Source organism: Zootoca vivipara, chromosome 2, assembly GCF_963506605.1.
Source record: "Zootoca vivipara chromosome 2, rZooViv1.1, whole genome shotgun sequence".
NCBI lineage: Eukaryota > Metazoa > Chordata > Lepidosauria > Squamata > Lacertidae > Zootoca > Zootoca vivipara.
Window position 1 is genome coordinate 114,165,561 of NC_083277.1, and position 22,781 is coordinate 114,188,341.

Here is a 22,781-nt window from a genome sequence, read left to right on the forward strand (position 1 = left end):
CATTAGCAGGTGAAACAGTTTCTAACAAGGAGGCATGAAGCAGATGGGGAAAGCTTCACCTGGTTAACTTTTATTTGGCAGGATGCTGTTGAGAAGCATCAGGAGCCAGGGGAGTAAAAGTGGCAATTCTATAGGAATTCTAGGGTGGAATCTAGACACAAATAAAAAATGCTGTGAAAATGCTTTTTTAAAAATGTGTTTTGAAAAATATACTGTATTGAATTTGCCGTAAGCTCACCACTTAGTCTCCCATTTGTATAAAGCACTTAAAAAGCTATATTTGCAGCTGTATTACTAAGACCCAAGTCACAGGATTTGGGTTCCTTCCAGGTGTTACAAAACGTCTTTGAAAAACAGGCCCCTGCAGTGCATTTTGGTGTAACAAGGAATTGCGTGAGAGAGGATCTCAGACCCTCCAAGTGTCCCTATTTTCCAGGGACAGTCACAGATTTACGGAAGCCATCCTGGTTTCTGATTTGATCCTGGAATGTCCTGTTTTTCCTTAGGATGCCTCTATTTTCATTGGATAAATGCTGGAGGGTATGGACCTCCAGTGACGACCCCTGAGCCAAGGAGAAAAGTAATTATACAACCAGTAGAAGATATCTGAAGGCAGCCCTGTATGGGAAAATTTTTAAATGTTTAATTGCACATATATATATGTTGAAATAGGGACCCAGGTGGCGCTGTGGGCTAAACCACTGAGCCTAGGGCTTGCTGATCAGAAGGTCGGCGGTTCGAATCCCTGTGACGGGGTGAGCTCCCGTTGCTTGGTCCCAGCTCCTGCCAACCTAGCAGTTTGAAAGCACATCAAAATGCAAGTAGATAAATAGGAACCGCTATAGCGGGAAGGTAAACGGCGTTTCCATGTGCTGCTCTGGTTTGCCAGAAGCGGCTTTGTCATGCTGGCCACATGATCTGGAAGCTATATGCCGGCTCCCTCGGCCAATAATGCGAGATGAGCGCGCAACCCCAGAGTCGGTCACGACTGGACCTAATGGTCAGGGGTCCCTTTACCTTTACCTTTATATATGTTGAAAGCCACCCTGAGTGGCTGGGGCAACCCAGTCAGATGGGCAGGACATATATATTTATATATATAATTAATACTATGGAATAGGACGTCCCTATTTTCATTGGAGAAATGTTGGAGGGTATGAGATCTCTGCTAGGTTTCCATGTTTGATAGCAACCTCTTGTAGCTGTCCTTTAAACAGCGGCTTGATATGCAGCAATTAGCAAGTTGCCATCATTGGCATCATCCACAGAAAGAAGCCAAGCCAGGTCCCCCCCCCCCCCCTGCTGGGTGGCAACCCTCATCTCCATGCATACCCATTATAATGAGCAAAGTCTCTTGTGACATCATTTTGCATGATGGGGGGAAATGCTTACAGTGTAAGTCAGTCTTGGTAGGCTATGAACACTGATGTCTACGACAGCTCTGCTTCTTCCTCCACGACATCTGTTGGTTCCAGAGCCCTGGTCTAAAGTCTCCATCTTCCTAATCGTCCATGTGGGCATGCATTTGGTATGTAAACCTCTGATCTGCAGCACAATCCTCAGTATGTTTACTCTGAAGGGAGCCTTGTGGATTTTACTCACTAGCTGAAAGTGTTTTGGCCTGCAGCCTTAAGAAGTTGGCTCCTTTTCATAAACTTTGGAGCCTTACAAGGTGGTTAATATTGTGTCTGATGCCCGTCAGGGTGGGATTTTTTGAACCCAGATTCCCTTTGCTCCGCAGCTGCCTCACTCTCAGGGGTGATGTGACGTGTCCTCTTTAGGTTTCAGAGCGGCTGAAGCCTGGGAGGTTACATGTGTTTATTTTCCAAGTGTACATATTTGTATTGAGCTTTTCTGGATGCTGCAGAATAGATACCCTGTGTAAGCAAACATGAGCCTTGGCGTCGTTCTGCCATACTTGCCAAACCGCAGAGATTTCAAGGGCTGAGCGTGACAGATTCCAACATGGACACATCCTTTTCTAACAAGGGACCTGAGCCTGGACAAGCATAATGCCGGTCAATGTGTGTGTGTGTGTGTGTTGCTGATTTGTAACTACAGAAGTATTTGAACCTCCCATAAGTCAATTGCAGAACTCCTCTCTGTGACCTGTTTATTCAGCATTCATCTTGATTGTTTCCACAAATTTTACTTGGAGGCGAGAATCACCTGACTAGGGATGGAGAAGGAATTGGGCATTTAAAGGCAAACCTACCTACTTCTCCCTTTCCAAACAACAACAACAATAGATGAAGCAAAGCACACTCATCCTTTGAAATTTGCACTTCTCCAAATTTAACAAACCAATTCTCCAGGCAAGTACAGTAATGTATACAGTGGTACCTCTACTTACGAATAACTCTACTTACGAATGTTTCTACTTACGAATGGAGCTCCGTCCGCCATATTGGATGCGGTTTAGATAGGATTTTTTCTACTTACGAATTTTTAGATACTTAATATTTTTTTCTCCCAATGCATTCCTATGGGATTCGACTTACAATTTTTTTCGACTTACAAATGTGCGTTAAATTAAATTTGTAAGTAGAGGTACCACTGTATAGTTATGCACATACTCTGGAAAGAATTGGTTGATTTGGCTGTGGGAAGAACGATGCACACATGCCTTCCTCACCAGGTTCATAGTACAAGTAAGCAAAACATAGGATCTCAACAAAGACCAGTCTTGCACCCACACTTGGCCACAGGCCCCATTGATCTTTGCCGGACCCACTTCAGGCTCTCCCATCTCTTTACTTTTGAGCAAATAACCATTAAAGGCAGTGGTGGCCGGGGGGGGGATCTTTTGAATGGGGACCACACCCAGGGGAGGAGATACTCATTTTTTAAAAGTGAAAATCTCTTCCCACTCCTGCAGCCTTTATTTTATTCTGTTGTTATTCTGTCATGAGTGAATCTGATCAGTAACATGGGGAAAGGGGGCAAGTCGCCCACACACTTGGGGCCATAGTTCTGATCCGAATCACCCTCTATGGCTGCCATTTGCTAAAATTCAAAAGAGACGATCATGGCTCTCTATTGCCTTGGCTAATTAAATCATAAGCATGCAGACATGGGATGTACATGTGTTGCTATGCCCTCTTTGTTAATCACTGCAAGTTGGGTTGATTTTTCATTGCTTCCTAAACCCAACCAAAGCTGCTCTCTCTGCATCCAGGAGAAGGTCACACAGCAGTCCATGAGAACTAGGATTGAAAGGATCCATTCATTAATACGTGGATTCTGAATTGGACGCATCTGCGGCAAGAGAGAGCTCAGTTTCCGGCGCTGCTGCTGCTGTCTCTTGATTCAAGCAAAGTCTGAGTGCAGAGAGAAACTGTTACCTATGTTCAACTTCCTCCAAAACAAAAATATTTGCATGCCAAAATATTACCCACTTTATCTTCTCCTTGTTCTTCTGGTTGGTCTGCAAATGGGTGAATTAAGATGGATAGTTGCTTCACAGAATCTCCACAGCTGTTGACAACAGCCCTATTACAAACCCTTCATATACCAGGGCCCCTTGTTCTCCAGGGGTGCATCTGAGAGGAAATACTGTCTTCAGTTTCCAGTCCTCTGCTTGGCTGCCTGCTTGGGCGCTACAGCTGAGCACAGCTGTGCATCTTCCGGTTGCCAAAGAAGCTTGGATGTTTGTACCTTTGGGGGCTTCCTTAATTCCTGTGCATCAGTTCAACAGAACAGAATTTAGAGGCGCCCTCTTGCTCTTACAGGGAAAGAGAGCTACAAGCTTCTGGATGTAAATGTCGCCTGTGAGCGGGTGTAACAAAAACTCCCAAGTCCGGCTGCTTCTCTGCAAAGCAGCGCAAGGAGGAGGCAGTCTGGAATGAGCGGGAAAAGCTGTGCTTGACCCTTCTCTCACCGAGTGCTTTCCCTCTTCCACCCAAAGCTGCTTTTTCGACCTGTGGGGTTGCAATCATAGAATTGCCCTGACACTTCTGCCACTGCCTGCCTTCCCACCTCTATTTTCTGCCCCAGGCTGCTTTTCTCATCTCTGCAATTCGAGTCACACGGTCACCTTACAAATAGCTAGCTATTACTATCCTAAAAACATGTTTATCCAAAAGATTATGGTTGGATGCTGTAAAGCTACAGTGTGTGTTCCAATAAAGAACAAAAGGCACACACTTGCCTTGAAACAAAAAGATGAATCCATTTCCTCTACATACAGTGTCAGTGAATTTATCGCATCCGGCAACTTTCAAAGCTTGAATCAGTCACGCTTTAATAGCTGTAAAAGGCAATTCTGAGTGTTCCAGTTCCTAGCTAGAGCTATCCTGACTGAGACTAATAAATTCCAGATCGATAATCTAACAGGAAGGAGAGATCTAACTTGTTGAGTAAAGATCACCCTACAATCCAGATCAAGGAATTATCTGGACCGCTGTGGCCAGGTTTGGGGGGGGGGAGCAGCAGGGAGCACCTCTGCTGCCGCCCTGCTCTAAATCGTTCCTTCCCCTTGCTGCTTGGCAGTGAAAGTGCAACACTGAACATTTCTGTGTAAGATTTAGTTAGACCAGGGTGCCCTCCAGATTTTCCTAGACCTCAGTTCCCATCATCTCTAGCTACTGACCATGCTGGTTAGGGCTAACTGGAATTGAACAGAAATCTGGAAGGCCACAGGTCCCTGGATGGCCAACCTGTCACGGATGCTTTAATTGAGATTCCTGCATTGCAGGGGGTTGGGATAGATGACCCTTGTGGTCCCTTCCAAAATTCAGACCTGGATGTGCCTCTAGATCAGGCTTCCTCAACCTCGGCCCTCCAGATGTTTTGAGACTACAATTCCCATCATCCCTGACCACTAGTCCTGCTAGCTAGGGATCGTGGGAGTTGTAGGCCAAAAACATCTGGAGGGCTGAGGTTGAGGAAGCCTGCTCTATTTGGTCTGCATTTTGTTGGAGGGATCCAAGTGCATGCTGGCACTTTAGTGCTCTTAACACCCATGCAAAACAAATCCACTTAAAACAAAAAGGAAAAACACTCCTCTGTGGTTTGGAAAGCGAAGAGGCAAATGCACTAAGAAGTGTGGAGGAATGAATGACTAATGGGAAGACTTAAGCACCCCACAAGCAATTAAGAAAGAATGCTCTTTGTTGTATAACCAACCAGCAAACAAATCAAAAGGAATGCTCAATAAAGACTAGACAGGGGCCACATTTGCACCATCCATTTAAAGAACTGTTATACCACTTTAACAGTAATGGCTGGGATTTGATAATAAGAGACGACCATTCCCTTCCCAGAGTTTTCTGGGAAGAGAGACTGATTGTAACTCCCAGAATCCTTAAACTACAGTTCCCAGGATTCTTTGTGGAAAGCCATGAAAATTAGAAGTGGCATAACTGTGCTTTAAATGCAAATGGGACCCAAGTCTAAATTTACAGAAGCGGTTCAGGATGAATGCTCAATAAACAGGTCATCTGGAAGAATCCTTAATTTTTCCTTCTTTATTGCTTTGCTGCAGAAAGAGTTGCAGGTGATATTAATGCTTGTTTTGATGATGATGATGATGATGATGATGATGATGATGGAGCTATACATAGGAGGACAGCTGTACGGGATGCGTTTAAAACGGTTATTACTAGTGAGTGGTTCTTTGTGCCACAAAAGCAGAGAGAGACAGGACATACTGTAGATTTATTGTTAGGGCATTTAGGAAAGAAATTGTATTATCTGGACAGTACTTGACAGCTCTCGTGTGGTTGGAAGAAATCGAATTGAATGGATGCTCTTAAAACTGGGGAAAAAATGGCATTTCTGAGTCGAAAACATTTTGAAAAATGAGCTAAAGCAGGCAAATTGGGAGTGTCGACTAACTGGAAAGCTCAACATGAGAAACTCTCTGGCAAGCTAGTAATTTTAACAAGAATTTTAAAAAGACAGTTGTATAAAACAGAACGTTATCCAGTAGCTTAGATGACTTCTTTTTTAGATAAGTTGCAAATCCCTCAAGTTTTACTTAAATTTAAATGCAGCAGCATTCCTCTTCCAGGAGGTATTATAGCAGATTTCAGTCTCTCTTAAAAAGAGCATGGCTCCCTGTATTGATACTTTCATGTTCCAAAATCTGTAGTAGGGCAATAACTTTAGTAGGCCAACCATAGTATCACAAAGTAGTGTGCAGACTTTCAGCTTTGGCCAAACTCTTCATCTATGTACCTGGTAAGCAGAGCAATGGGATTTGGTGGGGAGGGGAATTTTTTGGACTGATGTTGAAACTGGAGTCTGCATCTGCTGAAAGTTTTAAGATGGAATGGGCAGTGGACATAAACTGCCATTCAAAGGAGTCTGTTTAGGTGCTATGGATATATCAGCTACCTTTATTGTTTGTGTGATTTTTTTATATTACATCTTTGTGTGAAAATACTGGCTCCCATCTTGATCAATTTTTTAAAAACATATTGACAAGAGAGCTGAATGGTGGTGGACTCTCCTTCATTGAAAGTTTTTAAGCAGATGGATCTGTCAGGGATGCTTTCGTTGTGATTCCTGCATTACAACGTTGACCACTGATGGTGCTATCTAAAATAAAAAGAGCATAACAATAATGAATTACCTCCTCTGTTTGGATCACTGCAATTGTGGAATTTTCGTTTTTATTCACGTTTTGTTAGGGAAGAATGGACCCTGAACCCCATTGGATAGGATCACATGTAGGATTTAAAACTTTGATCATGAAGAAATCTAAAAGGCAACCTTGCGTTTCTCCATATTCTGTGATACTATGAAGCTGCAGAGATTTATTTGCTCCGACTATGTACATCACAAGAGTAAATGGGATGCTTTTTAATTAGAACAAACATTAGCCACAACTCATAAGCAATTCCTTTAGATCAGCCTCCCCCAACTTGGTGCCCTCCAGATGTTGTTGGACTCCAACTCCCATCATCACTGACTATCAGACACGCTGGCTGGGACTGATTGGAATCGTAGTTCAATGGATATCTGGGGGGTGCCAGGTTGGGAAGGTTGCTTTAGAGGCATTAGTGCAAGTGCAAAGCTTTTAAAAGGCAAAACTTAATACTGTTGGTGTCATTGAAAGACTGGGAAAAGCAGAAATAAGCTGAGTATGGGTATCACCCCATTAGGATTAGCCATGTGGGATTCCACATTTAATTTAGAAGACACAGTAGGGTGGTTTTCTCAGTGGGAAAAATCATATTTTTTCTAAATTTAAAGACTCGGTGGAACATAACAGCTTCATTACCCACGAGGTGGTTAATTTGAAATCACAGTAGTGGATGCCGCCCTCGGATTGTACTTTCAAGTATGGCATTTTCTCTTATAGGAATTAATGGCTGACAATGAGTTGAAGTTTAACTCAATGTGAATAAATGTTGGGGAAAATTGATAGCGGGGGGAAAAAGAGAGGCTATGACATTTCTGTGAGATAATATCAGATCTAGAAAACATGAGAGACTCGGAGACATATTTGGACCAGAGACATGAGAATGGATATTTTATGGGGGGGGGGGAATACATATAATTCAGTTTTCATCTTTTAAGTGAAGTGCAACATAGAATTGTATATTGCTAATGCCCGACTCTTGCAAGGTTAAGCAATATTGTCTAAACAAATGCTTTTAAATGTTAGAGATGTGACATATCGAATATGCAGAATATAATAATGTGTGGCAGAGCTGTCTATATGTTTAAGATACATTGCCCCTGATTGGTGTGTATGTGTGGTGCAATTGATTGATTTATTGAAACAGCAAGAATAAGATTGAAATTGGCTAGCTTTAATTTCGGATGATCTTAGTCATTGGAGGGGCAACTGAATCTTTGCTGCAAAGCATTCTGGTTGCTGCATAAATTTTACTAGTTTGTCACTGGAAAGCTGCACCGCCGGCAACAAGAATGACATTACTCATTGCAGTGCAACAGAGCTTACTCCCTACTCCCTACTATGGACCACATTTCCTCATGGGCAATGTGCTGGGACCCACATTCCTGTGGCAAAAGTGGGTGGGACAATGGACGTGGCACTTTGTACAGGAGGCTACATTCCAGCCATACACAAGTCCCGCTCATCTCCCCATCCTCCAACCAGACAAGCAAGAGATATCATCACAGTGGAAGGATCCATTCCAGGCAGGCAAGGGCATTCCAGAAGGGTAGGAAGCATGGCCAGTGAGAGCATACCCTCCAACATTTCTCCGATGAAAATAGGGACTGAGGTATGACTCTCTCTCCTAATGATTGCACCCTTCAGCCTGTGTAGGAGGAAATGCCTACTGACTTCTTACTAACCAATGACTAGTTTAGTAATAATTGGAAAAAGCATCTCTCAGACTTGGTGGGTGTAAAATTCATATCCTCACATATTCACATCAGTTTGTGATTACTATTTTTTAAGTGCAAGCATTTTAGTCCAAAATTCTCTGTATACTCACATTTTCTTATGCAATCACGTGCAAGTGGGGGATGCCTGAAGTATGCATTTAAACGCACACTTTATCTATTATGTGCGCTTTTGTACCCATTACTTGCTGGGATAGTTTAATTGCAAAATTTGGAAAAGTGAGAATTTCAATGGATGACTGTGTTTTGTTCACATATTGTTTCAGGAAGTGCAAATTGGGTAGATTTGCTTTTAAATTCAAACTGAACTGATTTCCCCTTCCCCATCCCTACTGGCAATTCTAATCAGAAAGCTCCAGGGCCAGCCATTTGTCCACTCAAAACTTACGCACTCCCTGAACTACTATGCCATTTCCCTTGTCCCACTCCGCAGGGGAGAGAGAAGCAGCTTGTGGGACAATTCTAGGGGAAAAAATCCACCAGCAGCAAACAGCAAAACACCCCCCCCCTCATTTGTTTGTGAGTGCAGCCTCCTTTGGCTGTGTTTAATTAAAATACACAGATTTCCATGTCACGTGTAATTTGGACCGAAGTCCATCCACTCTCCCAGCCACAGGTTTGCCTGGGACAACTTTAAATACTATCAGTTGAATACAAAAGTGGCCTTTCATTATGTGCAATGCTTTGAACATCAGTCCAGTGCTCAGATCTAAGGATATGTGATTGAACACCTGTCAGGGAAGTCATTTAGCAAAGCCGCCCTTTGTGATGTGCTAGCAAAACACCTGCAGGTGGGATGTCTACCTCATCATCCCGCTTCTCTTTTTTCACCCACCATTATGACAGGTATGGTGAAGGGGTATGTATCTTTCAAAGACTCCCCTGATGGACACAGATGGGGACATTCATCCTCGTGGAGTCACCATTTGTGCAGACCTTGTTACCAAGTGTGTGTGTGTGAATGTGAGACCTCTTCACCACAAAAGTATCCCCAAAGTGCAATGCTTACATCTCCCATTGGATGGAACCCCAGTCATTGGGAGGGGAAACATCTGTGGCCCTCTAGAGGTTGCTGTGTTCAGCTCAGTACTGGTTGCTGAGACTACAGTTCCCATAATCCCTGAATATTGGCTATGTTGGCTGGGGCTGGTGGAAGTTCAATGACATCTGGAAGGCCAAAGGTTTTCCCATCCCTGACATCTATGACGTAAAGTAAAATGGCACACTTGCAGCGATGGCAATGGCAGCTAAGTTCCTGTCTTGCTTCTGGTTGTCTAGCTAGTAAGACATACCGTAAGCAAGCCCTGGTTTGCACATCCCTTCTGCACCTGGCCCTGATGCAAACGGTCCAAAATGCAACTCACACAGGCCTCTTTTTCCGCATATAAATATTTATGGAAACACCCTGCCAGTTAGAGCATCTGCATGGACACGGTTGAAATGCATACAGATGTGGCTGCGTATTTCCTGTGTGGAAGTTAGGTCAGTAAGAAGCTTTATTGGTGTCTCTGTGTGTAAAAGAAGACAAAATATAGGCGGCTTTGCCCGATGCAAAAACGATGCAGAAATACCCCTCCGTTTGTTTAAGAGTCCCAAGAGAGGAAATAAAGGTGAATAAAGCAGAAGTCCTCCATCCCACTGCACACCAGCCATCCAGAGCATGTGAAAAGAAGCAGACTTGCTTGTTTGGCATGGTCAGAGAGGGGGGAGTTGAGCTGTATTTATTTGTAGCCCCAAGTGCTCCGTTGGTGGAGTTGGGGAGGTCTGCAGCAGGAAGCAGGAAGGCTAGGTTAGAGGCGACTACCCAGAAGATCAGTTAGAATCCATGCGTCACACATCTAATTTAGTTCAGACTAGGCCAGTGTTTCCCAACCTTGTGCCTCCAGCTGTTTTCGGACTACAATTCCCATCATTCCTGACCACTGGTCTTGCTAGCTAGGGATGATGGGAGTTGTAGTCCCAAAACATCTGGAGGCACAAGGTTGGGAAACACTGGACTAGGCGATAGCCAGACACAAGTACTGTAGAGTTAAATTTGATGTCTGGCCCAGCATTTCGGCAGCAGTGGCGGCTGCGGCACAGGAACCAGCACAACAAGCTTCTCAAGTTTTAAAAGCATTTTTGGCCTGTGCTCTCAGGTTGCCGTCAACCTGTCACCCTCCAGATGTCGTTGAAGTCCAACAGCTCTCATCAGCAGGCCCGTCTTAACCACATCGAGCGCCGTGGCGCAAAGGTTCCTCCGCCGCCGCCGCCCCACTCACCGCGGACGCAGAGGAGGGACATGGCATGGGTGGGCCGGGCTCAGGGGCACCGCAGTGGGTGGGCCGGGCTGCCTGGTTGTCCTCCGGGGCGCCGGCACCGCCTCCTCCTGTGTGGAGGCCTCTGCTAGGGGGGGGCAGTGCCGCGCAGCACCTGGCCTCTTGTCCTCCTCATGCCCCCGCCCCGCCCCACCAGGCTGAGGCTGGGACTCGAACCCGCGGCAGGCGGGCGGGAGGTAAGGAGCAGGGAGGGCGGCCGGGCTGTCTGGCGGGGCGGGCGCAGCGTGGCGCCCCCTGGCGGCCTGGCGCATTGCACCACCCAGCCTTGCCTTGCTCATCAGGCCCAGCCAACGTTGCCAATGATCAGGGATGATGGGAGCCATCATCCAACAACCTGCTGGTTTTTGTGCTGGTGTTCCTTTCTCCACGAGGGCATGCCCACAAGCCAGGAGGTGGAACCTGCGGGCCATGTCCTTCTGTAGGTTTTATGCTGGAATTCACCAGCAGATAATTGGTCAACCAGTGTGGTGTGTTAGTCAGAGTGCAAGATGAGGATGTGGGATACCAGGGCTTGAATCCTCACTGGGCCTATCCTACGTCACAGGGTTGTTGTGAGGATGCAGTGGTGAAGAGGAGGAGTGTGTCTGCCACTTTCAGCTCCTTGGAGAAAGGTGGGATATACATGTAGTTCTCTCTCCCTCTCTCCCTCTTGTTCTCTTTCTATGTGTGTGCTAGGAAATAAAATCCAGTGCACATTATTGATAATGGCCAAATTCCTATCAATGGCAGTGATAATAGGGAGGAAATTAACAACCTGAAGCTGAAAGGATTATGTCCTAAATAACCTTAGGTTATTTATTTTTTGTGTAATTGAGTTGCAGTTACAATGTATTTTTGTATTTTGTTATGTATTTAAAATATTGGCATGCCAACCTAGCAGTTCGAAAGCATGTCAAAGTGCAAGTAGATAAATAGGTACCGCTCCTGCGGGAAGATAAATGGTGTTTCCGTGCGCTGCTCTGGTTCACCAGAATCTGCTTACGTCATGCTGGCCACATGACCCAGAAGCTGTAAGCCGGCTCCTTCGGCCACTAAAGCGAGATGAGTGCCACAACTCCATAGTCGTCTGCGACTGGACCGAACGGTCAGGGGTCCCTTTACCTTTATGGAACAACATTTGAAAGGTCCCAGGTCCCCATCCATGCTGTAGGCAGTGCTTAGTGGGGATGGGGCATGGCCTAGGTTCAGGCAGACAAATCAGTACTACTAATAATACAACCTGTCTTAGAAAAAAGTTGTGCCTTTTAGTTAGGTGTGAGGTTCAAACTCCAAGAAGGAGACTCCCCCCCCACCCTCTGGAGGTATGAGGCAACACATACATTACCTCAAATTGTGACTCCACGAGATGAACCATTAATTTTACAATATATTGGCATTGTTTTCTGTTAACCTAAGACAAATAAGTTAAATATTGAGACCCCTCAAGATGATAATTATTAGGTAGGCTGTGCCTAACTTTTAAAGTAAAGAGATAAGTTGGGCCTCTTTCCTTTCCTTTCTGAATTCCACCTGTTTTAATTGCATCAGAGGTCAAAGAGAATAACAATTACCAGACCTTTAGAAGGCATCTTAAGGCAGCCCTGTTTAGGGAAGCTTTTAATGTTTGATTGATTTCTGTATTTTAATATTTTGTTGGAAGCCGCCTAGAGTGGCTGGGGAACCCGGCCAGATGGGTGGGGTATAAATAATAAATTATTATTATTATTATTCTGGGGGAGAAGCCAGGTCACCGTTCCTAATGAGGGAATGGCATGCTGTACACGGGAAGAAGTATTGTATAAAGAATGTAATGCCTTTTTCATTGAAGAGGTACCATGAGCAAAGAGGCAGTGCTAACGGATCTATCCCAAAGAGATCAAAAGCACCTGAAAAGTATAGACTTGGTTGGCATTCAACACACAGCCACAGTTTGTTTTACAAACTGCAAGTTGTCACACAGGTGATTGAACAAACCATGGCTCGTTTCTCCACTGGTTTTATTTCCCAGCTGCTTGTGCCTCGTGCCTTTGTGGTCCGGTGAGCATCTGGGGCAGGGTAATGAAACAAACCATGGCTAAGGGAGGGTGCTGGGTTTGCATGTAATGCCAAACCAAGTTCCGTGAGCCAACAATGAACCATGGCTTTGTACCATGGGTTGTTTGGCAGTAAACAAACCATAGTTAAGCTGCTGGGCAGAGTTCACACGTGACACTAAGCCAAGGTTTAATAAACCACAGTTCAGCAGTATGTGCAAAGCAGGATGCAGTGGATGTCCAAGCAGCCATGACTGCTGCTGCTCATTTACTACCCTGTCCTTTCATTTGCCCCACCACCTGGAGTCCTGCTTGGCACAAACAGGTGAAAGAGTGGACAGAGAAAATGAATGGGTTGCTGTCTCTCTCATTGAAGAAGATTTAAGGCCCACACCCAAGGGAAAGGGTGGCAACACTCCTACAAGGAATGCTAACCATGCCCTCAGGTGCTTTACTCAGTGATGGGGAACCAGATGTTGCTGGGATTTACCTGCTCTCACCTGCTGCTGCTGTACAGTATAAGCCTTGCTGCTCTCAGTGCTTGCTATAGGTCAGGTTTAGACAACCCATGAAACCAGAACACAGACTCATCTATAGAAACCACCCAGATTTATCCTGGGGTGCCTGGGTAGCACTTCCACTGCACGATTGCATACCTTCAGATATTCCTCCAGGCCCCAGCCAGCTCTCTCAGTTGGCCAGAAGTCATTCTAGAATAATGTGCTGCTCTAGCATCTTTTCCCCTGCCAGACTCAGCAGCATTCACCGATGGCAAGGGAAGCAGCTTGCTTGGAATTAAGACATGATGCAATCCAGGAGTTGCCAATATGGCATCGCCTGGTGTTCATGAGGCTCCCAATACACACACACACACACACACACACACACACACACACACACACACACTTGGCCATGGTGAAAATTGTTCCCTTTTTCTCACTTGACAAGTGCAGAGAGCTGGAGGAAGTTGGAAGAGGGACACACTTTCCTACTTCCTCCTTTTACCTCTATGTGCTTTTCAAAGCTCAAATTAATTCTGCTGGATCCTAGTGTGTATTTGAGCATTTTTCCTCCATGGAGGCTGATCCACAGGAGGGGGTAGAAAAGAGATCATAGCACACATTCAAAAATCTGTATATGCCCACAGATCTCCAAAGGTTGCTGACCTTGATGTAATAATACGGTATGTGTTTTTGTTTTGTTACACTGTAAACAGCCCTATGATCTTCGGATGAAGGGTGGTAGAGAAATTTAATAAATAATAAGAATAGTAAGAATTAATTTGTGTCTGTATTTATACACACAGCTACAGCTGCCATATCCCAGCCTGAAAAGTCTTTCCGCCTTCATAAAAACGTAAGTACTGCCTTGACAGATCAGCCCAAAGGTATGGTAATTTAGTTATTATGACTAATGTTTAATTAACCAACTAATGTATGAATTTGCATAATCCCTTTTACAAGCTATCTAGGCCAGGGTTGGGCAGATGGTAGCCTGGGATCTACTGGTAGATCTCTGGTTGATTTGCCGTAGATCAGCAATGATTTCTGACACCTGCCGTTTAACAATAGCAACTGTAAAACAACCTTTTCACCCAAATTAGGCTGTAGAAATGACACAAGCTAACCAGGACTGGATTTTTTTGTGTGAAAGGGCTTTTGTGTTCAGTTCAGTACTGGGTGCTGAAAACTATTTTCTAGGCTCAGAGGCACCCTGTTAATTGAATACTAATTGCATGTCTTTGCACCCAATTGGAGTTCTAGAGAAAACACACACAAAGTAATTCTGGCAAGACAGAAACCTCTGATCGAAGCTTGTGCTGTCACATCTTGCGATAGTGAGTTCCACAGGTTGATTATACACTACATGAACCTTTAAATAGCTTAAAGGCAGCAGCAACAATACCTTCTGCACAATTGCTCTAATGGTCCTTTTGCCCATCCTCCTCTCCTGCCTGCTGCCTGTGAGCTGTGCAAGTGAATGCCTGAAATGTTCCATTGGCACAGGGTGGATATATACAACCAAAGGCTAAGCAATAACTTGGCACCATGGGGGGTGGGGGTGGGTCAAACCACTTGCTAAGTCAGATGTCTGTATCATCCAGTCGCAGAGTTATTACAGTATTTTTTTAACCGCACATCAAATATTCCCTTTGTATATTGTCTATACAATATACTGTGTCTATACACTATATTTGATGTCTGCAGTACAAAGACTGAACCAACACCAAAATCTGTGTATTTCCACATTCAGGGTTCTTCAGGGCTGTCACATCTTAAGAGCCATGACATTTTGAATGGTTAGGTAGTGCGTTCCCTTTTCCACTAGAGCAGGCATCCCCAAACTGCGGCCCTCCAGATGTTTTGGCCTACAACTCCCATGATCGCTAGCTAACAAGACCAGTGATCAGGGATGATGGGAATTGTAGTCCAAAAACATCTGGAGGGCCGAAGTTTGGGGGTGCCTGCACTAGAGTTTAAGGCACTTTCCCAACAAATGAATTGAAAGGGTGTTGAGTCAAGTGATTGAGATGCTGCAAGCCCAGCAAGAGCCCTGATCAATGGAATGAGGAAATCCTTGTGTGGGATGTGAAGGGGCTGTGGTGCAGAGAACAAATGTGTTCTTCTGCCCCCTGCTGTTGTGAGCCAGCACTCCTCACCGCATGTCTAAGGAAGCGAAAACTTGCCAACAAGGAAAAAGGTTTGTCTGTTTGTTAGGTGCTGAGAGGGTCAAAGGCACCTTCTCTTCCTAGGCCCCTGGGAAGCTTACTGCAGTACATATCAAGAAGCATGAGAAGGCTCCTGGGGAAATGTTTGTGGTACTCCTGCTGTGCATGATGCTGTTGAGATTCCTGCATTGCAGGGGGTTAAACTAGATGATCCTCGGGCTCCCGTCCAACTCTACAATTCTGTGGTTCTATAATATGAATTCTGTCCCCACTCTAAGACCCATCGGCCAGCCCCAGGCTGAAGTCACATGAACTGATAAAATGGAAACTTGGACCCAGCACAATCCTTAATCGACCCTCCCTTGCTTGCGCTTGCTTTGTACTGCTTGAGCAAGCAAGGAAAAAGGAGGATTATAAACCAGGGGAGGTAGCAATCTGCATGATCTCTCCCTGGGAGAGGGCTAGGTCTAAAATAGACATGCACACAAAATCCAGAGCCAATCAGAGTTGTTTGCAGGGCTGCCCTCAAGACATTTCGGTGATTGAGGCAGGAAATCTGAATAACATATTTAAAGTGTTTGCCCCGAGGCAGTGGGAAAATCTCCAGTGCAAGCCACACTGAAATGAACCGAAAACGCTCAGGAGCATCATGTGCTCACGCAGCTCTTCAGTTTGGTGGCGCTTGGAGGACTTCCCAGTGAACCGTGCTCTGCAGGTCACATCTGCTTGACTCCCACTCCCCTTAATAGCACTCAAAATAGGCCGCCCGAAGCAATGGCCTCATTTTGCCTCAGGGTAGAGCCACCTCTGGGTCACATTGGTGTTCAGCGCTGGCTGAGATAGTGTAGGCAGTCAAGATCTCCTCCTCTGAGGGTCACATCACATGTTGCAGTCTTAATGGGTGCACATTGCAGACTTGCAACGTGCATCGGTTGGAAACCGCAATGTTTCAAGTGTGCTTAACACTTTTTACCTATGCCATGGAAACATTCTCAGGAATAAACAGCTGCAGCATGGAGATGCATTGTATACCCATTAATCAGGCATCCCCAAACTTGGCCCTCCAGATGTTTTGGGACTACAACTCCCATCATCCCTAGCTAACTAGACCAGTGGTCAGGGATGATGGGAATTGTAGTCCCAAAACAGCTGGCAGGCCGAGTTTGGAAATGCCTGCTGTTAATGAATGTCGTCATGTATTAAACTGGTCTGAGCAGAACTCTCATTTTTAGAGTTGAGTGGTGGTAGTCAAAATTTGGGGTGGCAATCAACTAAGATTTAGTCAGAGCAGACCCAGTGAAAATAATGGAACTAGTCATGTTCATTAATTCCAATGGGTCTGCTTTGCATAAAACTTAGTTGAATCCATGAACTCCTCGTTTTAGGGCAAAGATAATCAGAACAATCTATATTGAAGTTTCTTATCAAGTGGTAACTGTAACTAAAGCTGTACAAGAAGGCAGATTAAAGTTGCTTGCAACTCAGCAGCTAATAAGTGATGCACAGCCATGGGCATAGCCAGGATTTTTCTTAGTAGGGGAAGGACCTCAAATTTGTATTTATTTTTATTGATTTGGGGGGTGGGCGGGCAGCTGCCCCCCTGCCTCCCCCTTGGCTACACCCATGGATGCAGCTCCCTTATCAAGATCTTCACAAATCTGACCAGTAGGGGGTGGAAGTCAGAATGGAGAGGGAATTTGCTTCCCCTGAAATCCCCACCTCATATCCCAAAGCTCTGGGATTTTGTACAGTGACATTCTCATGACCCGATCCAGGGGGTGGGTTCTCTAGCTAAGTGTCCCAGAGGTCAGTGGAGCAGGAGAAACAGAATGCACTGGTCAGCTGACCTGAAGAAAACAGAAAGCCACCTTCCCCGTGTTTATATACCAGTCCGATCCAAAGCAGTGGTTTCATAAGCCCTGCCAATTGCAAGTTCCATGCCTTCCCTCCCTTCAGCATCTGAAGTGGGCTCTGGGATCGGATCACACGCTTGCCCACAGAGCCTAGGGGCTGATCCCAGTCCGAAACCGTGAAGTTCCCATGTTGAGCCCTGGAGTCCCTGACAGAGGCGAAGAATGCAGGCGAAAATTAGCCTTATCACTTTTATTGTTGTCAAGGGGCAGAGGGATCAAAGGTGCTATATGGGATGAAGCAGAAAGGCATTGGTGTCAGCAAGAAAGGTGGGGGGGGCAGGGCAAGGAGAAAGTCTAGCATGGACAGACGGATGGCAGATGGAAAAGACAGACACTTTGGGGTGAACAGGATGCCTGGGATGGGCAGAGGGAGGGGGACACATTGCCCTGTGGGCTTCGAAGGACTGAGGTAACGCGGGACAGGACTGGCGTCATTCATGCCAGCTAGGGGGAAGGTGGGTCCCGTTTCCCCCCACACGCCAGTGTCTCTATTGCTCTGAACGTCAGTCACAGTTTTGAAAGGGGCAAGGGAGAGGAGTGTGGCCAGTGTAATGGCCATGGCATGGAAGACCTTCCTCCCTGGTCTACGGGGTCATATTCCGGGCCTTGCATTGTTCTGCTTGGGGCAGATGGGAAACTGCAGACCATGGTGCATGCATGCGTGCGTGTGTGTGTGTGAAAGAGCAAACCCAAACCTCCGTTGTTCCATTAATCAGCACACACAAATGTACACACACGCAAAATCCACGGATAGGCGCCAACTAGGATGCGTGCCAGGGAATTTAACAAGCATCTGGAATTTTATGTGCTCCGGGTGGGGTTGGGCTTTAGGAGAAGGGGGCCTGGAGAGGAGGAGGCTGTTTAATCTCCAGGAAAACTAATGACCTGGCCTCCTGGTTAATGTCCCACCCACTCAAGAAAGGGGTGGAGGGATGGGGACCCAACTCTGTAGAAAAAAAGCAGAGGGGGAAGGAGACAGAGAGAGATGTTGTGCTATCATGGCAACAGCTCAGTTAACCCAAAGGCAAGGTCTACAGGCAGAACAAGATGCAAGGAACTCCTTTAGAGAAGAGATCCCTGCTCTTCTTTACTTAGGAGCCAAGAGACCCTACAGACCCAGTCAGATGAGTCAAAGCCCTTGCTCCTACTCAGTGAGATAGCAGTGCGAGTCCCAGATTTTCATCACCACACACACACACCCATCACATTGTTTCCAGGCTAGGTGATGGGATCACACTCACTTTCTCAGTCCAGAGTTCTTCCTGATTCCTCCAGATTTAACAAAACTAACCTTTTTTTAAAAAAGAAAGAAAAACAACACAGCCCAAATTCCCTTGATTTTCCTTACCTAGGGAGGGTAGGTGGTATAGAGGAGGGAACGGTTGTCTGACTCAGGTGTGTGGATGTCACTTCTGAACAGAAAACGATGCCGAGTTTATGTCTGTCTGCCTCTTAAGAGGAATGGGGGTGAGGGCAATGGGAGCACAGTAATTGCTCTGCCAGTCTCTTGTCGAGGTGCAGCGGTGGTGGGGCCACGGGGCCCCCATTGCATGGAAGCGCAGTGAGGGTGGGGCCAGCACAGGGGAATGTGGGGGAATTGGGCGAGGGATATGTACATGGAGGTGCCGGCCAGCATTATTGCAGTAGGGGCTCAGTCTTCCGGAGGCCCTGTCTTCTGTCCCGTGCACACAAACAAACACACACACACACCCCTTTCAGTGCAAGTGGACAATGGCTTGTATGAGTGGGGGAGGCAAGAGCCCCCCCCCCTTTAGCTCTGGGATGGAAGGAGATTGCTTGCTGATCAGTCCCTGAGGTACCAGAACTGCCTCCCCTTTTGATGCTCCACAGAGTCCTGGGGAGGCACTGTCACTCCCCAACCTTTTTTGTACCTCGGGAGATGTGACTGACACACACCAATGTGCACAGACACACCTTGGCCCAGCCTGTGGGAGAACCTGGCACTTGTGCAGATTTGGCCAGGGACCCCAGATGGGGTTGAGACCAGGTGCATGTATGTGTGTGTGTGTTTGTGTGGGGATTGTCCCTTTTTTCTCTTCTCAGAAAAATATTTCCATCTCTAGTTACAAAGAAAAAAAGAGGAAAAGAAACAAAAAAAAGAAAGGAAAGAAAGTAAAATCGCTCCCGTTGGATGGGGCTGGGCGCCATGTGATGTTGCCGAGACCTGTTGCTAGTTGCCGGGGTGGGCGGTTCCAGTGGTGCCAAGAGTCCCGGGATTGTGGCAGGCAGGTGGGTGGACGAGCGGCATCAGTATGGCGAGAAGAGGATGGGTCCATGTGCAGTTCGGATGGGCCCCGGAGCCGGGCGCAGGAGCGGGTGCGTCAGAGGTGGGCCCTGCAACAGCGGTGGCGTCGGGGCTGGTCGCAGCGTCAGGGGCGAGGAAGCGGCGGCTGCCATGGCTGCTGCCATAGCCAGCGGACTGGGCAGCAATCCGGCCGCCAGCGACTTGGGAAGCTCCTTAGGGAAGGCCAGGGAGCCCTGTGGAAACAAAACAAGAGAGGCAGGGGTCAGAGGCAATGTAGGAAATTGCCTTACGGTAAGTCAGAGCTTTGGTCCATCTAGCTCAGTAGCGTCTGCACTGACTGGCAGCAGCTTTTGCCTGGTCCCAGGAGTGGACATTCCCAGTTGTCGTGGACTGGCTGGATGCAGAGGAGTGGTGGCAGGCACTACCTGGGAAACCCCGAAGGGAAGAAGGCTCAGAGCTAGGGGATGGGTGGTGGGACAACAATGCCTGGTCAGAGGGAGGAGACTGGGAGGAGGAGGAGGTGTCAAAAGCTGAAGAGGTAATAGGGAAAAGGAAGAGGCGGTGGCAGAGAGCAGTCCAGAATCAGAGGCAGTAGCGGAGGGGGGATAAGGAGCAGAAATGAGGCAGGCTGCTGAAGAAGCTATGGAGTAGGGCTGGGCAATGCCAGGTTTTCAACATCGTGATCTGGCACCACGATGTTGAAATGTAGGAAGGAACAAGGTGTGTTGGCTCCAGCACTGTGAGGTGTCAGGGTGAAACCGCCACCACTCTCACAGAGGGGGCTGTGGTGTTTTCACCCCACCTCCTCACTAGGGCTTCCTTGTGCTGCTCAGTTGGGGCGGGGCATGAAGGCTGCTGCCTCCCCATGTCCTTCTGGTTCGAGTGTGAGGCATGGGGGCTCGCTCAGCTGGGGGGGGGGAGCAGTTTAACAGAGCCCACACCCCGCCTCTGGCTTGTGTAAGCCAGAGGTGGGGTGGGGCTTCTTTAAACTGTTCCACTGAGGAGTGAGTCCCTGCCTTAGTGGAGCCGATTAAAGAGGCTGAGAGAGGAATAAGCTGTATTGGCCTGACAATGCAGCTTGCGCCTCCCTCTGTGTTAGGAGGGGCAGTGTGTGATAGCGGCTTCACCCAGCAGTGTACAGTGGTGCCTCGCTAGACGAAATTAATTCGTTCCACGGGTCAATTCGTGTAACGAATTTTTCGTCTAGCGGGTCCCAGTTTCCCATAATCAATGCGTTCCTATAGGCTCTGGGGGACTGGCGGAGGCATACGATGGGGCTTCGGAGAAGGTCTCCGAAGCCCCGTCCGATGTCAGCTGTGTGCAGGGCGGCGGGGGAGAAGCTCTCTTCTCCCAGCCACCGCCTTGCCTGCCTCCCCCGACATGGAGCGTAGCTTCGGAGACCTCTGAAACTGCACTCCATGCCGGCTTTGCGCTGCCAGAGGCGGCGGCGGGGGAAGAGCGTCTTCCGCTCCCGCCTGCCTCCCCCGAGATGGAGCGCAGTTTCGGAGGTCTCCGAAACTGCGCTCCATGCCGGCGCTTCAGCTCGGGGAAGCAGGCAGGGAGATGGCAACAGCCCCAGAGCTTCCCCGGGCTGTTGCCGCCTGCCTTCCCCAAGCAGCGCCCACTGATCCCCCATGTGTCGTCACACAGCAGGGATCGTAGGGGGCTTGAGAAGCCCCGAACGATCCCCGCGGTGTCAGGCGGGATGGGGGGGAGCGCAGGAACGATCCTGCGCTTCCCCCCCATCCCGCCTGTCACACAGCGGGGATCCTAGGGGGCTTGAGAAGCCCTGAACGATCCCCCGCTGTGTCGGGCGGGATGGGGGGGGGAGCGCAGGTGTGGGGGTGTTTTGCAGGCTGCCTTCCCCTTGGCTTGGGGAAGGCAGCCAGCGAAAACGTCCCCGCATCGGCGCGCTTCGGCTCCGGGTGACGTGGCCGAAGCGCACTGATGCGGGGGTGTTTCGCCGCCGCCCCCAAAAGCAGGCTTGCTAGCCGCCGTTCCAACGGCGCCTAGCAAGCCCCTGTCAGGCGGTGGGGGGGGGGAAGCGCAGGATCCTCCACTCCCCCTCCCGACACACTGCCCGGGGATTGGACGAGGCTTCTCCAGCCTCGTCCCATCCCCGCAGTGTCGGACGGTGGGGGGGATCCTCCACTTTCCCCCCCAGGCAGTGGGGGGAAGAATCCACTTCTCCCCCCTTCTTCCCGCGCTACAGCCTTTGTGTTCTGCTGGTTGCCCCTCACCGGCAGAGACCAGCGGAACACAAAGGGGAACGAGCTGCAGCGCAAGAAGGAGGCAAAAGAAGATTTGCTGAGAGGCGGTGACAGCTGTCAGTGCCTCTCAGCTGATCTTCCTGTGCTGCAGCTCGTTTCCCTTTCGCTAGAGGAATGCCCTGTAGGTTATGTGATCGGAGGTTTTTATGGCCATGCTTCGCAAGACGAAGCGGCGGCCATAGAAAACCTCGTCTTGCGAGGCAACCGCCGATCGCAAAACCTATTCGTATAGCAGAAAATTCGTCTAACAGGGCATTCGTCTAGCGAGACACCACTGTATAGTGGGTGAAACCACTGCTGTTTCTGAGTCCCTCTGCTTCCAGCGGTCCTGTTAGCAGAGGGGATTCAGGAGCAGTGGTGGCTACTCCTGCAATATACTGCTGGGTGAAGCCAGCATCACACTCTGCTCTTTGTGGCCAACACATTACCAAGGAGTCTCCCCCTCCTGCTGTGACAAGCTTTTCTCTTTCCTGGTCTTTCAGAATCAAGAGAAGCAGAAACAGGCCCACCGGTAGAGTCTCAGACAGCTTGGGAAGGACTAGGGAGGGAGAGGAGGGCACTTAGCTCTGACCTGGTAGGGAACTTCAGTCCTCACCAGGGGCAAGATCTACCAGTTGTTGTTGTTGTTGTGCTCATTAGGCCTGGTACTATTGAGCAGCCTTGTTTTTCTCCTAATAAAGAGTTAACTTCACTTACTCTGTGTGATTTATTGCTGAACTGCTTCCGACACCAACATTATTTGGAGATGCCAGGGACTAAACCTGGAACCTTCCACATGCAAAGCACATGCTCCAACCAGAAAAGGAAGCTAAGCTGCACCAAACATGCATGATGTCACACGCCTGTCGCAGATCTCCCAAGTGTCTGTGCGCTGTCTTCCATTGCTGCGTGGCCTAGGATAACATCCAGCCAGGCCATGCGGTATCTCCCAAAGCAGTGCAAGACAGCAGACAAAGGGAGGGGGGCAAGGAAGGACTCAGCCTCCTCAATATTGGGGGAGGGGCTTGAC

The 22,781-nt window shown here is 47.9% G+C and overlaps 1 protein-coding gene and 1 long non-coding RNA gene across 6 annotated transcripts in view; one reads left to right on the forward strand and one right to left on the reverse strand.

Annotated features, from left to right (window-relative positions):
- The window catches only part of LOC118076854 (uncharacterized), a 40,911-nt gene that overhangs the window by 1,800 nt on the left and 16,330 nt on the right, over positions 1-22,781 (forward strand). Inside the window, exon 2 of the long non-coding RNA XR_004691571.2 lies at positions 13,962-14,011. This is a non-coding gene — a long non-coding RNA (uncharacterized LOC118076854). The remainder of the gene's footprint in view (positions 1-13,961; positions 14,012-22,781) is intronic.
- ZNF385A (zinc finger protein 385A) overlaps positions 13,927-22,781 on the reverse strand; it is a 147,120-nt gene continuing 138,265 nt past the window's right edge. For all 5 annotated transcript variants that reach the window (XM_035099965.2, XM_035099949.2, XM_035099939.2 and 2 more), the window contains one exon: positions 13,927-19,735. In XM_035099965.2, the coding sequence (XP_034955856.2) occupies positions 19,505-19,735 (231 nt within the window). In that variant the 3' untranslated portion in view covers positions 13,927-19,504. The remainder of the gene's footprint in view (positions 19,736-22,781) is intronic.